The following is a 17500-nucleotide window of genomic DNA, read 5'->3' as shown; positions in this document are numbered from 1 at the left end:
GGAGGGATGGAGGGATGGAGGGAGGGATGGATAGAGGGAGGGATGGATGGAGGGATGGATGGAGGGATGGAGGGAGGGATGGATGGAGGGAGGGAGGAGGGAGGGATGGAGGGATGGATGGAGGGATGGAGGGAGGGATGGATGGAGGGAGGGAGGAGGGATGGAAGGAGGAATGGATGGAGGGATGGATGGAGGGATGGAGGGAGGGATGGATAGAGGGAGGGATGGATAGAGGGAGGGATGGATGGAGGGATGGATGGAGGGATGGAGGGAGGGATGGAGGGAGGGATGGATGGAGGGAGGGATGGAGGGATGATTGGATGGAGGGAGGAGGTACCGCTCAGAGGGCGGGGCTGAAAGGGCGTGTCCACAGGGCTCGGGGAGAACGGGGGAGAAGTTCCCAGAAGATCTGGAAGAGAGGAGGAGACGACGGAGACAGACGGCTTCCTCCTCCACACAGAGAAGTCTTCATCCTGGGAGGGTGGAGGGAGGGTGGAGGGAGGGTGGTATGGATCCAGTTCAGCACCAGTTACAGCAGTGACAGCAACAGACAGTGGAGGTTAGGGGAGAGGTAGAGTGGAGGTTAAGGGGGAGGTAGGGTGGAGGTTAGGGTGGCGGTAGGCTGGAGGGTGGCGGAGGCTAGAGTGGAGGTAAAGTGGGAGGTCTAGTGGTGGTTGGGGTGGAGGTAGGGCAGAGATTAGGGTAGAGATTAGGTGGAAGGTAGTGTAGAGGTTAGGGTGGAGTTGTTTGGATTTGAAACTCACCAGAGACAAACAGCTCGGCTCCTCCAGGAACTGTTTCAAACTGAGACTCTTCTTCCCGTTGACCTTCAGGGGAGGAAGAGGAGGAGGAGTGTGTGTGTGTTACTGTGTGTGTTTTTATATGTGTGTGTATGTGTATATGTGTGTGTGTGTGTGTGTATATTATGTGTATGTGTGTGTGTGTGTGTGTGTTACTGTGTGTGTTTTTATATGTGTGTGTATGTGTATATATTATGTGTGTATGTGTGTGTGTGTGTGTGTGTGTATATTATGTGTATGTGTGTGTGTGTTACTGTGTGTGTTTTTATATGTGTGTGTATGTGTACATATTATGTGTGTATGTGTGTGTGTGTGTGTGTGTGTGTGTGTGTTTTTATATGTGTGTGTATGTGTATATGTGTGTGTGTGTGTGTGTATATTATGTGTATGTGTGTGTGTGTGTGTGTTACTGTGTGTGTTTTTATATGTGTGTGTATGTGTATATATTATGTGTGTATGTGTGTGTGTGTGTGTGTGTGTGTGTGTGTATATTATGTGTGTATGTGTGTGTGTATATTATGTGTGTATGTGTGTGTGTGTGTGTGTATAATTTGTGTGTATGTGTGTGTGTGTGTGTATATTATGTGTGTATGTGTGTGTGTGTATGTGTGTGTGTGTATGTGTGTGTGTGTATGTGTGTGTTTTTATATGTGTGTGTATGTGTCTATATTATGTGTGTATGTGTGTGTGTGTGTGTGTGTGTATATTATGTGTATGTGTGTGTGTGTGTGTGTGTGTTTGTATGTGTATGTGTGTGTGTGTTACTGTGTGTGTTTTTATATGTGTGTGTATGTGTATATATTATGTGTGTATGTGTGTGTGTGTGTGTGTGTGTGTTTTTATATGTGTGTGTATGTGTATATGTGTGTGTGTGTGTGTGTGTATATTATGTGTATGTGTGTGTGTGTGTGTGTTACTGTGTGTGTTTTTATATGTGTGTGTATGTGTATATATTATGTGTGTATGTGTGTGTGTGTGTGTGTGTGTGTGTGTATATTATGTGTGTATGTGTGTGTGTATATTATGTGTGTATGTGTGTGTGTGTGTGTGTATAATTTGTGTGTATGTGTGTGTGTGTGTGTATATTATGTGTGTATGTGTGTGTGTGTATGTGTGTGTGTGTATGTGTGTGTGTGTATGTGTGTGTTTTTATATGTGTGTGTATGTGTCTATATTATGTGTGTATGTGTGTGTGTGTGTGTGTGTGTATATTACGTGTATGTGTGTGTGTGTGTTTGTATGTGTATGTGTGTGTGTGTGTTACTGTGTGTGTTTTTATATGTGTGTATGTGTATATATTATGTGTGTATGTGTGTGTGTGTGTGTGTATATTATGTGTGTATGTGTGTGTGTATATTATGTGTGTATGTGTGTGTGTGTGTATATTATGTGTGTATGTGTGTGTGTGTGTGTGTGTATATTATGTGTGTATGTGTGTGTGTGTGTGTGTACCTGCAGGTGTCTGCAGATCCTCCTGAGGACGTCGTACACACTGTCCCTGGAGAGCAGCGACACGAAGACGTACTACGGACACACAACACGTTAACACAACACGTTAATACAACATGTTAACACAACATGTTTAAACAACACGTTAACACAACATGTTTACACAACACGTTAATACAACACGTTAATACAACACATTAACACAACACATTAACACAACACGTTAACACAACACGTGAACACAACACATTAATACAACACGTGAACACAACACGTTAATACAACACGTTAACACAACACGGATTGAACCGAGGCACCAGCACCGTCAAGTGAAGTGTTCCATCCTCTTCGCTCTGCAGCCCCACACCTTCGCCTCCGAGGATGCCAGGGTGGCGTTCACCATAAATCAGGGAGCCGCGCTCGGCTGTGGGGAACGGCCGAGTGGGAACGACGCACACCAGCCTGCTCCTCCTTCCACGCCTTCGCCGCCGAGCTCTGCAAGGTGTTCGGGGTGACATCACGAGGTCCCGATGCTGCTGGTGGTCTCCTGGGTCTCAGTCAAGGGTCCCGCTCCGTGGTCGATTACGCGATCGACTTCCGCACCCAGGCTGACTGAGCGAGTGGAACCCGGCAGCCCAGATTGACGTGTTCCTGATGGGATTAGCAGAGTACGTGAAGGATGAGCTAGTTTCCCACCACCTGCCCACCTCTCTCGATGGCATCATTGAGCTTGCTTCCCGTAGCGACCGACGCATCCAGGCCCGGCAGCGAGAGAGGCGTCAGAGGCAAGTGGAGCGCCACCCAGCAACCAGTCTTCCAGGTTCCTCCGGGCTGCCAGCTCTCCCGGCCCGTCAACCCACGAGTGAGGCCTCTCCGATGCAGGTTGGCCGGGCCAGCCTCACCGCGGAGAAGGAGAGACGCCGGGTGGAGAACCTTTGCCTCTACAGCGGTCTAGCTGGACACTACATCTCCGGGTGTCCGGTAAAAGGGCCGGGCTCGCCAGTGAGGGAGGAGGTCCTGGTGAGCCACACCTCCAAACCCTCCTCCAACCTACGCCCCCTGTGCCAGGCTCGGCTGCTGCTGCCCCAATGCGCACTTTCCCTCGCCATACTTATTGACTCTGGTTCCGATGTTAACATCATCGACGATAACCTAGCACAGCAGCTGGGTGTTGGTCGAGTTCTCCTGCCTTTTCCGGTTCCTGCCACTGCCCTGGATGGCCGCCTCCTGGGGACAGTCACCCATCAGACGGTTCCCATCCGCATGCTCCTGTCCGGCAACCACCACGATACGATACAGTTTTGCATCCTGCACTCACCTCATCACCCTCTCCTCCTGGGGTTCCCCTGGCTCCGGCGTCACAACCCACACCTCGACTGGACCACAGGGGCTATTCTAGGATGGAGTCCTGCGTGCAATCAGGTCTGTCTGAAGCAAGCCGCCGCACCTCAGCCATCCACCAGCTCCAGCTCCGCACCCGACATGTTGGGGGTCCCCCCCGAGTACCTTGACTTCAGGGAGGTCTTCAGCAAGGCCAAGGCGACATCCCTTCCCCCGCACAGGCCATACGATATTGCCATCGACCTCCAGCCCGGCTCCACCCCCCCCAGAGGCCGCCTGTACTCCCTTTCCGCCCCGGAGAGAGAGGCCATGGACACCTATATTAACGACGCTCTGGCAGTGGGCATCATCCGTCCCTCCTCATCCCCGGCGGGAGCTGGCTTCTTCTTCGTGGAGAAGAAGGACAAGTCGCTTCGCCCCTGTATTGACTATCGTGGTCTCAACGACATTACGGTCAAGAACCGCTCTCCCCTGCCCCTCATCTCATCAGCCTTCGAACTCCTGGAGGGGGCCACGGTGTTCACCAAGCTCGACCCTTCGCAACGCATACCATCTGGTCCGGGTTTGAGAGGGGGACGAATGGAAGACGGTGTTCAACACTACCTCCGGTCACTACGAATATCTGGTGATGACCTTTGGCCTCACCGACGCCCCTGCCGTCTTCCAGGCCCTGGTCAATGACGTGCTCCGCGACATGCTCAATAAATTTGTCTTTGTGTACCTCGACGACATCCTGATCTTCTCCCGATCCCAACCTGAGCACGTCCACCACGTCCAGACGGTCCTGCAGCGCCTCCTGGAGAACTCACTCTTTGTGAAGGCGGAGAAGTGTGAGTTTCACGCCCCGTCCGTCTCCTTCCTGGGGTACGTCGTAGGGAGGGGGACCATCCAGATGGACCCCACCAAGGTCTCCGCCGTCACCACCTGGACCGCCCCGGACACCCGCAAACAACTTCAGCGCTTCCTCGGTTTTGCCAACTTCTATCGGAGATTCATCCGAGGCTACAGCACAGTGGCTGCCCCTCTCACAGCCCTAACCTCCTCCAAGGTGCCATTCCTGTAGTCCGCCGCCGCCAACGACGCCTTCCTGGCCCTGAAGGTACGGTTCACTTCAGCCCCCATTCTGGTATCGCCTGACCCCTAACGGCAGTTCGTGGTGGAAGTGGACGCCTCCGACGTGGGAGTCGGAGCTGTTCTGTCCCAGAGAACCGCCTCCGATCAGAAACTTCATCCCTGCGCCTTCTTCTCCAGGCGTTTGACCCCGGCCGAGAGGAACTACAACATTGGGAATAGGGAGCTTCTCGCTGTCAAATTGGCCCTGGAGGAGTGCCGACACTGGCTAGAGGGAACCCAGCTGCCGTTCCTGGTGTGGACTGACCACAAGAACCTGGGGTATATCCAGTCCGCCAGGAGGCTGAACTCCCATCAGGCTCGTTTGGCCCTCTTCCTAACCAGATTCAATTTCTCCCTCTCCTATCGGCCGGGGTCACGCAATGTCAAACCCGACGGCCTGTCCCGGCAGTTCCAGGAGGAGGAGGAAGACGCTGCTGACCCCGACACCATTCTGCCGTCCTCCCGTCTAGTCGCCACACTCACCTGGGAAGTGGAAGAGAGAGTCTGAGCCGCCGCCCAGGACCAACCCGGACCCAGCGCATGTCCGCCCGACCGTCTCTTCATTCTGCGTCCGGTCCGAGGTTCTCCAGTGGGCCCACAACTCCCAACTTACCTGCCACCCGGGGATCCAGCGGACGAAGGTGGTCGTCCAGCGTCGCTTCTGGTGGCCCTCCCTGGGTGAGGACATCCGAGGGTTCGTCAATGCCTGCCCTACCTGTAACCAGCACAAACCCTCTCTTTTTGCTCCTGCCTGTCTTCTACACCAACTGCCGGTTCCTCATCGCCCCTGACATCTCCGTGGAGATGTCTCGTCACCGGTCTGCCAAGTCTAGCGGCAACACTACCATCCTGACCGTGGTGGACCGGTTCAGCAAGATAGCTACCGAAGCTCCCGTCGGCCAAGGGCACTGCCGAGCTATTGTTGAACCACGTCGTCCGCCTCCATGGCATCCCGGTAGATGTGGTATCCGACCGGGGTCCCCAGTTCACCTCTGTCTTTTGGAGGGAGTTCTGTTCGCTCCTGGGGGCCACCGTCAGCCTGTCCTCAGGGTACCACCCCCAGTCCAACGGCCAAACGGAGCGGAAGAACCAGGAGATGGAGACTGCCCTTCGCTGCATGACGTCACAACACCCGTCGTCCTGGTCTGAGCAGCTTTTGTGGGTGGAATATGCCGCCAACACCCTGACCAGTTCCGCCACAGGCCTCTCCCCCTTCCAGTGCGCCTACGGCTTCCAACCGCCTCTGTTCCTGCCCCTTGAGAGGGAGGCTTCCTGCCCGTCCGTCCAGGCCTTCTTTCGCCGCTGTCGCAGGACCTGGACTTGGGCCCGGGCCGCCCTCCTCCGAGCCACTGGCCGCAACGCCTCTGCCGCCAACCGTCGCCGCTCCCAGGCCCCGGAGTGTCAGCCGGGCCAGAAGGTCTGGCTCTCCACCCGGGACCTCCCCCTGAAGGTGGAATCTAAGAAGCTGGCTCTTCGGTTCATCGGCCCGTTCGAGATCACGAAAGTCGTCAACCCGGTGGCAGTGCCGCTCAAGCTCCCCAGGTCCATGCGCGTCCATCCCACCTTCCATGTGTCCAAAGTCAAGCCGGTCCGGGAGAGGGCCCTGGTCCCCTTGGCGCCTCCCACGCCTGTTCCGCGCTTCATTGACGGGGGTCCTGCCTTTTCTGTCTACGTTCCCGCCGGCGTGGGAGATGCCTGCAGTACCTGGTGGATTGGGAGGGTTACGGTCCGGAGGAGAGGTCCTGGGTCCCTGCGAGGCACATTCTGGACCACACCCTCATCAGGAGGTTCCATCAGCGCCATCCTGACCAGCCCTCCAGACCGGGTCAACCCTCCCGACCGTAGACCCCACCACCTCTCTCGTCTGTACCCTCCAGAAATGTCCAGAGGTGGACGATGTCGACCCTGGGGGTCCCTCCTCTGATGAGGATGACAGGGCCCATTTAGCGGAGGACGAGGAGATGGACAGGGTCTCCGACGAGTACTACTATAACCAAATATCCCTGCCTGTCTTTGTGCTGCAACTGGGTCCTAACCACACCCGTTACATATATAGTGTATAGAGTAAATATAGTATATAGTGTGCATATATTATATATAGTGTATATGGTGTATATAAATATAAAGTGTATATAGTAAATATAGTGTTTATAGTGTATATAGTGTGTATATATAGTGTATACAGCACTAGCAACCACACCACCTGACACTGGATTAGAGCAGAGCTGTTGTTAACTGAAGTGGTTTTCGGGTGTGGATCCTTGACAGGGTGGAGCTGAAGCTGACACAGAGGAAGCTCCAGGACATTTGGCAGCTGGACCAATGTTCTCCACAAGCACTCTGAGTACTTTTACGGTCCTGTTAAGTTGCAATGCCTTGCAGGCGAAGAATCCAAGCCCTTAGAAGGAGGGCTGCTCTGGGGCTGTACGCTGCTGGAACTGTGTTTTTATTGATGCTGCTGGAACTGTGTTTTTATTGATGCTGCTGGAACTGTGTTTTTATTGATGCTGCTGGAACTGTGTTGTTATTGATGCTGCTGCCGGTCTTGGCCACAAGAGATTCTTCATCGGAGTGGGACTCTCTTGGTTCAATAAAAGTAAAATGAAAACAAAAACAATGCAACAGTTAAAAGCTGTTCTGTAGGCGGTGAGCCTGCCTTCCACTCTCTGACGCCCCCCAGTGGCAGGAGCTGACGCTGCAGGGTCTCACCTTCTGTCCAGAGTCGGTGGTGATGGCGAGACCGTTCGGAACCAAACCAGCCGTCCTGTGTTTCTTCACCAGGCGAACAGACACCACTGGGATGACCACCTGCAAGTACACACACACACAGAGTAACACACACACACACACACACACACACACACACACACACACACACACACACACACACACACACACACACACACACACACACAGAGTAACACACACACACACACACAGTAACACACACATAGTAACACACACACACACACACACAGTAACACACACATAGTAACACACACACACACACACACACAGAGTAACACACACATAGTAACACACACACACACACACACACACACAGAGTAACACACACACACACACACACACACACACACACACACAGTAACACACACATAGTAACACACACACACACACAGTAACACACACATAGTAACACACACACAGTAACACACACATAGTAACACACACACACACACACACACACACACACAGAGTAACACACACACACACACACACAGTAACACACACATAGTAACACACACACACACACACACACAGTAACACACACATAGTAACACACACACACACACACACACAGAGTAACACACACATGCACACCAGTAACACACACACAGAGAAACACACACACAGAGTAACACACACACACACACACACACACACACACACACACACACACAGAGTAACACACACATGCACACCAGTAACACACACACAGAGAAACACACACACAGAGTAACACACACACACACACACACACACACACACACACAGAGTAACACACACACGCACACACAGTAACACACACACACACAGAGTAACACACACACAGAGTAACACACACACACACACACTAACACACACACACATACACACAGAGTAACACACACACACATACACACACACACATTAACACACACACACAGTAACACACACACACAGTAACACACACACACACACAGTAACACACACACACAGTAACACACACACACACAGTAACACACACACACAGTAACACACACACACACAATAACACACACACACAGACTAGCACACACACACACACACACACACACACATAAACAGACTAACACACACACACAGACAGAGTAACACACACACACACACAGTAACACACAGTAACAGACATACAGTAACACACACTTACACACAGAAACACACACAGTTACACACACAGTAACACACAGTTACACACAGGAACACACACACAGTTACACACAGTAACACACACACAGTAACACACACAGTAACATACAGTAACACACACAGTAACACACACACAGTTACACACAGTAACACACAAAGTTACACACAGTTACACACAGTAACACACAATTACACACAGGAACACACAGTAACACACACAGTAACACACACAGTTACACACAGTAACACAGACAGTAACACACACAGGAACACACACACAGTAACACACAGTAACACACACACAGTAACACACAATAACACACAGTAACACACACACAGTAACACACAATAACACACAGTAACACACAGTAACACACAATAACACACAGTAACACACAGTAACACACACACACACACAGTAACACACAATAACACACACACAGTAACACACAGTAACACACAGCAACACACACACACAGTAACACACACACAGTTACACACAGTTACACACAGTTACACACAGGAACACACACACAGTTACACACAGTTACACACAGTTACACACAGGAACACACACACAGGAACACACACACAGTTACACACAGTAACACACAGTAACACACAGTAACACACACACACAGTAACACACACACAGTTACACACAGTTACACACAGGAACACACACAGGAACACACACACAGTTACACACAGGAACACACACAGGAACACACACAGGAACACACACACAGTTACACACAGGAACACACACAGGAACACACACAGGAACATACACACAGTTACACACAGGAACACACACAGGAACACACACACAGTTACACACAGTTACACACAGGAACACACACAGGAACACACACACAGTTACACATAGTTACACACAGTAACACACAGTAACACACACACACAGTAACACACACACAGTTACACACAGTTACACACAGGAACACACACAGGAACACACACAGGAACACACACACAGTTACACACAGGAACACACACAGGAACACACACAGGAACACACACACAGTTACACACAGGAACACACACAGGAACACACACACAGTTACACACAGGAACACACACACACACACACACAGTTACACACAGGAACACACACAGGAACACACACACAGTTACACACAGGAACACACACAGGAACACACACAGGAACACACACAGGAACACACACACAGTTACACACAGGAACACACACAGGAACACACACAGGAACACACACACAGTTACACACAGGAACACACACAGGAACACACACAGGAACACACACACAGTTACACACAGGAACACACACAGGAACACACACACAGTTACACACAGGAACACACACACACACACACACACACACAGTTACACACAGGAACACACACAGGAACACACACACAGTTACACACAGGAACACACACACACACACACACACACAGTAACACACAGTAACACACACACAGTAACACACAATAACACACAGTAACACACACACAGTAACACACAATAACACACAGTAACACACAATAACACACAGTAACACACAGTAACACACACACACACAGTAACACACAATAACACACACACAGTAACACACAGTAACACACAGTAACACACAGCAACACACACACACAGTAACACACACACAGTTACACACAGTTACACACAGGAACACACACACAGGAACACACACACAGTTACACACAGTAACACACAGTAACACACAGTAACACACACACACAGTAACACACACACAGTTACACACAGTTACACACAGGAACACACACAGGAACACACACACAGTTACACACAGGAACACACACAGGAACACACACAGGAACACACACACAGTTACACACAGGAACACACACAGGAACACACACAGGAACATACACACAGTTACACACAGGAACACACACAGGAACACACACACAGTTACACACAGTTACACACAGGAACACACACAGGAACACACACACAGTTACACATAGTTACACACAGTAACACACAGTAACACACACACACAGTAACACACACACAGTTACACACAGTTACACACAGGAACACACACAGGAACACACACAGGAACACACACACAGTTACACACAGGAACACACACAGGAACACACACAGGAACACACACACAGTTACACACAGGAACACACACAGGAACACACACACAGTTACACACAGGAACACACACACACACACACACACACAGTTACACACAGGAACACACACAGGAACACACACACAGTTACACACAGGAACACACACAGGAACACACACAGGAACACACACAGGAACACACACACAGTTACACACAGGAACACACACAGGAACACACACAGGAACACACACACAGTTACACACAGGAACACACACAGGAACACACACAGGAACACACACACAGTTACACACAGGAACACACACAGGAACACACACACAGTTACACACAGGAACACACACACACACACACACACACACAGTTACACACAGGAACACACACAGGAACACACACACAGTTACACACAGGAACACACACACACACACACACACACAGTAACACACAGTAACACACACACAGTAACACACAATAACACACAGTAACACACACACAGTAACACACAATAACACACAGTAACACACAATAACACACAGTAACACACAGTAACACACACACACACAGTAACACACAATAACACACACACAGTAACACACAGTAACACACAGTAACACACAGCAACACACACACACAGTAACACACACACAGTTACACACAGTTACACACAGGAACACACACAGGAACACACACACAGTTACACACAGTTACACACAGTTACACACAGGAACACACACAGGAACACACACACAGTTACACACAGTAACACACAGTAACACACACACACAGTAACACACACACAGTTACACACAGTTACACACAGGAACACACACAGGAACACACACACAGTTACACACAGGAACACACACAGGAACACACACAGGAACACACACAGGAACACACACACAGTTACACACAGGAACACACACAGGAACACACACACAGTTACACACAGGAACACACACAGGAACACACACAGGAACACACACAGGAACACACACACAGTTACACACAGGAACACACACAGGAACACACACAGGAACACACACACAGTTACACACAGGAACACACACAGGAACACACACAGGAACACACACACAGTTACACACAGGAACACACACAGGAACACACACAGGAACACACACAGGAACACACACACAGTTACACACAGGAACACACACAGGAACACACACACAGTTAACCACAGGAACACACACAGGAACACACACACAGTTACACACAGTTACACACAGTTACACACAGGAACACACACAGGAACACACACAGGAACACACACAGGAACACACACACAGTTACACACAGGAACACACACTCAGGGGAAGAGCCCTGTCATGACATGTGTTCATCTGCTCCCTGCTTGCTCCACCCAGCCCTCTCTCTCCAGTGAACTGGTTTGTTTTCTACGTCATCGTCTGTGTCTCTGTGTCGGAGGGAGCTGAAAACACCACCCGGGTGCGGTGGGGTGGGGTGGGGTTTGATGGAGGTTGTGATACGAGGCTCCAGTCACAGTGTGTTTTCAAATGACTTGGAATTCTTTGCATGTGTGTAGTACACACAGACCACTTCAAACCAGGTCCAGATGAAAAGCTTGTGTACGTTCAAAGGTTGGAGTACATCCTGACAAGGAGCTGAACTACATGGAAATACCTGTCTGATTTGTCAAACCTTTATTACATTTGTTAAAACAGGAAAAAGGTTCCAGTGCAGTGCAATCCACAATTTCCCTGTTTTCACAAATAGAGTAAAACTTTCACAAATCAGAATTGGTGTTGAAATATGGGTTTGTTGTACTCGGTGTACTCTGTGTACGGTAGTTATCTGTGTATGGTAGTACTCTGTGTATGGTAGTACTCTGTGTATGGTAGAAATCTGTGTACTGGTGGTACTCTGTATACTGGTAGTACTCTGTGTACGGTAGTAGTCTGTGTACTGTAGTAATCTGTGTTGAAGGGTCCAGACCTTGATGTCCTTCCCGAACAGGTTGGCGTAGAAGCAGAGCCAGTTCCTAGAGATGAAGAGTCGACCCTGCAGCAGGATGTCCCTCAGGAGAGCGCACGAGTACACTGCACACAGTACAAGGACAAGTCAAAGTACTGCATGACACACCAGAAAGTTACAAGTCAAGTACTTTATCTGTGAGAGGAAATTAAAGTGATTTAGTTCTACCTTTCATCAGAATCTCCTCCTTGGGAATGTTCTGAAACAGCTTGTGGTACTGCGAGTCGTACTTGCTGACCGTCTGGGGGGGGGCAGAAAACATGAAGTACACAGTAAAGGTATGTAGAGAAGTACACAGTACCAGAGGAGTATACAATACCAGAGAAGTACATAGTACAAGAGAAGTACATAGTACCAGAAAAGTACATAGTATCAGAGAAGTACACAGTACCAGAGTAGTATTGCCATGGAAACCTCATACAGTACATGATCAGGCCAGACTCTATAAGGTCAACATGTAAAGAGGAAATACTACACACTAGGCGGAAGTAGTGCTAACTGGGAGGAAGAAGTACTCACTAAGAGGAAGTAATACCCACTGGGAGTAAGTAGTACTCACTAAGGTGAAGTAGTACTCACTGAGCCTCTGTAACACGTCTTTACGTCCTCATAAGATAAATCATCAATCAGTGAAGTCCTGGAAAACAGAGAACGTTGAATTTAAAAAATATATTTTTTGTAGTTTTGACACAAACAAGGATCCAGGTTTACACCCTGAGCGGCAGCGAGGGTGAGAGAAAAGTGCAGATGATAAATGTTTATGATGATACAACTCTACCACCAAGTGATCCCTAAATGCTGAGGCATATGTTTTGTTTGGTGACTACTCCTGGCTACTCTTTCTCAGGAGGTCTTACATTTGTTTTGTTTTGATTCCATGACTGTGTACGGGCCAATGTGAAATGGTGCGGTGTAGCAGATTAACGACATATACACAAAATCCGTTGCAAAAACAATGTTTTAATGTCAAGACCCTTCCGTTCTGATCCTCCTATTTGTGTTATTTACATTAATGTATTTGGCCCCATCTCTATAGTGAGATGAAATGTTGGAGCCAAAGCAATCAAAAAAGTCAGTGCACCTGATATTGCTCTTGTCTAGTAATGGGTGTTTCCTCCACAGATGAGGACACAGGATTCCTTACTAACCTTGTTGTTTCCTCTACTCGCAGGAATCCTGCACTGAGCTATTGTTGTGGCAAGCTAAGGTCCGTAACAGCAGAGCCACTTGGTACTGTATGAGCCGCAGGAAGAGCCACATCGTCCCTGCTACTTTTTCATTTATTTGCTTGTTTGACATATGGTAAGTACCATTTGTCAAAAAGGAGGGATAATGAGAGATAGTTAGATAGAGAGTTTCTACCACCAGTTTTCTGCATTGTATTCCAAGTGTATTGTTTGGTGATCATTTACATGTTTTTCTTAATGGAATCCCAGGGAAGGTAAGCTCGGCTGAGTTTCATTCCTCTCATTAGTGATAATGGGAATGCGAGGACGATCACATGGTGTGACCAGACTGTTGCCGCATGAAGTGCTGACTGGGAGACCAATGCGGTTAGGTCTGTCTTCTGTCGACAAAAGCTACATATGATATTACATCACGTAAACCAGTAGTGATCAGATCGTCCAGTTAGTATATATCACCTTTAGATTTTACTTGATTAATGGATTGTTTAGACTGGATTATGTTGAGGCAACATTTGAGAAATTCATTCTCGGAAAATTTGAAAACCCTGCATGATTTACACACTGTCGTCTATTATGTAGCCTAATTAATGTTCTATTAACATTATCTCCTGTATAATCTATAAATATTTTGTTAGACTATGAGCCATACATTTATTTTTGTATTGATCCTGTAGTCGGTTATTCAACATAACATAATGTTTGGGAATCACAGAATTATTCCAAGTACCCCACTTTTACAGTGGTGGACCCGGACCAAACAATGTTGTCATAATGTGTGTCTCTCAACCAAGTGTTTAAGTCTATGTACCCAGGTCAAAGCAGCCCTTAGTGCCCCACTTGAAAGACCAGTACACCACTACACACCACTACACTCACCTGGTCACCACCAAGTGACTCAGGTCACTTGGTGGTGAAGGTGAAGGTGGTTGTGAAGGTGATGAAGCAGGTTAATCTCACCATGTCACGACCAGAGCTAGGACAGACCAATACGGATAACACAGGGAGACGGAAGGCAGGCAAAGAATGTTTATTAGCCTGGACGGTGGAGCCGGCCAGGGGGACCCGGTCAGGTTGGGATGGAGCAGGGCTGGGCAGGGACGATGACGACCAGGAGAAGGGGTCCAGGATCCGGGTGGAGAGACGGGGTACCAGGCTGGATGGAGAAGGACGGGCAGCCTTGGTCGACAAGCGGAGACAGGCTGGTAAACCGGGCTGGCTGGATTTGGAGAGACAGACTGGGTCCACGAGGGGAGACAAGCAGGTAAGGGGAAGACGAGACAACGAAACGTAAAATAGGAACTAGAAATAAGCACTAGGAGCTAGGAACTTGGAAGGGAGCCAGTAGCTGTACAACTCGGGTAAGCTAGTTGACGGTCTGGCAAGGAATGACTGGGAAGCTCAGACTAAATACTGTGCAGGTAATTGATCCCAGGTGTGTGCAATTGGGCTCGAGTTGGGAGCTGCAGATGGGGCAAGAGCGGCCTCTAGTGGCGCTGGGAGGCCGTGGGCCTAACAGTAACCCCCCCCCTACAGACGCACACCTGGAACCGGAAGGGCGAGTTCGATTGAAATCCCGGATGAGGGAGGCATCCAGGATCTGTCTCCGGGGGACTCAGGAGCGTTCCTCCGGACCGTACCCAGTCCACGAGGTACTGGAAGCCCCTCCCCCGGCGCCGCACATCCAGCAGTCGCCGCACTGTGTAAGCCGGGTGACCGTCGATGGCGCGGGGGGTGGTGAGGCCTCGGCGGGGAGGGAGAGAGGGCTGGAAACCACCGGCTAAAGCTGGGATACATGGAAGGTAGGGTGGACACGGAGGGAGGGAGGGAGACGGAGGCGTACGGCACAGGGGTTGATGATTGACACAATGGGGAAGAGGCCAACATACCGGGGAGCGAGTTTTCGGGAGTCCACCTTGAGGGGCAAGTCCTTTGTGGAGAGCCATACCATCTGTCCGGGGACATATGTGGGTTGGGGCGCACGGTGCCGGTTCGCCTGCCGCTGGGACCTGGCAGAGGCCCGGAGTAGGGCAGAGCGGGCCCTCCTCCACGTCCTCCGGCAGCACCAATGTGGGCCTGGACGGAGGGTACGGCGATCTCAACCTCCTGGGCAGGGAACAGCTGCAGCTGGTCGCTCCAGGGGGTGGGGCTGGTGGTTGTCAGGCAGCGGAGCATGGCCTCCACCTCCTGGTTCGCCCGCTCCGTCTGGCCGTTGGTCTGGGGGTGGAAACCGGAGGAGAGACTGACCTGTGCCCCCAGGGCCGAGCAGAAGGCACGCCAGACCTGGGAGGTGAACTGGGGTCCTTTGTCAAACACAACGTCTGCCGGGATGCCATGGCGGCGGAACACCTCGGCCACCAGCAGGTCTGCGGTCTCCCTTGCCGATGGTAGTTTTGGCAGGGCGAGGAAGTGGGCCGCCTTAGAAAAGCGGTCCACCACCGTGAGGATGGTAGTGTTGCCCCGGGATGGTGGAAGACCGGTGACGAAGTCCAGGGCGATGTGGGACCAAGGATGAGCCGGGATGGGTAATGGGCAGAGGAGGCCGGAGCGGGGTCGGGTGGAGGTCTTGGACTCGGATATAGGCCAAGTTCTTGTGATCGGTCCAGACTACAAAGGGGTGGATTGCGTCCTCAAGCCAGTGGGGCCACTCCTCCAGGGCTAGTTTGACGGCCAGGAGTTTCCGGTTACCCATGTCATACTTGCGCTCGGGTGGGGTGAGCCTGCGGGACAGAAAGGCACAGGGGTGGAGCTTACCGTCGGTTGGAGAGCGCTGAGAAAGTACTGCTCCTACCCGTGTGTCTGAAGCGTCCACCTCTACCACGAACTGGAGGTTGGCGTCGGGCTGGGCCAAGACTGGGGCCGACGAAAAGCGGCTCCTGAGATCGAGGAACGCGGCCTCGGCCGTGGGGGTCCACTTGAAGGCCACTGCGGTGGAGGTAAGGGCTGAGAGGGGAGCGGCGATGCGGCTGAAGTTACGGATGAAGCGCCGGTAGAAGTTTGCAAACCCGAGGAACCGTTGGAGCTGCTTCCTATTGGCTGGGGTTGGCCACTCAAACACGGCGGCCACCTTCTTGGGGTCCATCTCCAGCCTCCCTCGGTCAATGATGAATCCCAGGAAGGAAATGGACGGAACATGGAAGACACTTCTCGGCCTTAACAAACAGACGGTTCTCTAGGATGCGCTGCAGCACCAGGTGTACATGTTCTACGTGGTCGGAGAGGGATTTGGAGAAAATCAAGATGTCGTCGAGGTACACAAAGACAAATGAGTTGAGCATGTCCCGGAGGACATGGTTAATTAGGGCCTGGAAGACCGCTGGGGCATTTGACAGACCAAAGGGCAAAACAAGATACTCGAAGTGTCCGAACGGGGTGTTGAACGCGGTCTTCCACTTGTCCCCTTCACGGATGCGGACCAGGTGGTAAGCGTTGCGGAGGTCGAGCTTGGAAAAGTGGGTGGCACCCTGGATGGGGACGAAGACTTAATCCATCAGGGGCAAGGGGTACTTGTGTTTGATAGTGATGTCGTTAAGTCCCCTGAAGTC

At 50.5% G+C, this 17500-nt stretch overlaps 1 protein-coding gene across 1 annotated transcript in view; it reads right to left on the bottom strand.

The window, feature by feature from the left end:
- gramd2ab (GRAM domain containing 2Ab) overlaps positions 1 to 14031 on the bottom strand; it is a gene marked incomplete at both ends in the record, with an annotated part of 17173 nt that extends 3142 nt beyond the window's left edge. Inside the window, 8 exons of the mRNA XM_080002991.1 lie at positions 338 to 473; positions 765 to 827; positions 2253 to 2324; positions 7413 to 7511; positions 12733 to 12836; positions 12940 to 13012; positions 13351 to 13408; positions 14006 to 14031. Of these exons, the coding sequence (XP_079859117.1) occupies positions 338 to 473; positions 765 to 827; positions 2253 to 2324; positions 7413 to 7511; positions 12733 to 12836; positions 12940 to 13012; positions 13351 to 13408; positions 14006 to 14031 (631 nt within the window). The remainder of the gene's footprint in view (positions 1 to 337; positions 474 to 764; positions 828 to 2252; positions 2325 to 7412; positions 7512 to 12732; positions 12837 to 12939; positions 13013 to 13350; positions 13409 to 14005) is intronic.
- Between the last annotated feature and the right edge of the window lie 3469 nt (positions 14032 to 17500).

The sequence above is a fragment of the Zeus faber genome (genome assembly GCF_960531495.2).
Source record: "Zeus faber genome assembly, chromosome: 6".
Lineage (NCBI taxonomy): Eukaryota > Metazoa > Chordata > Actinopteri > Zeiformes > Zeidae > Zeus > Zeus faber.
This window is presented reverse-complemented; position numbering and strand designations above follow the sequence as displayed.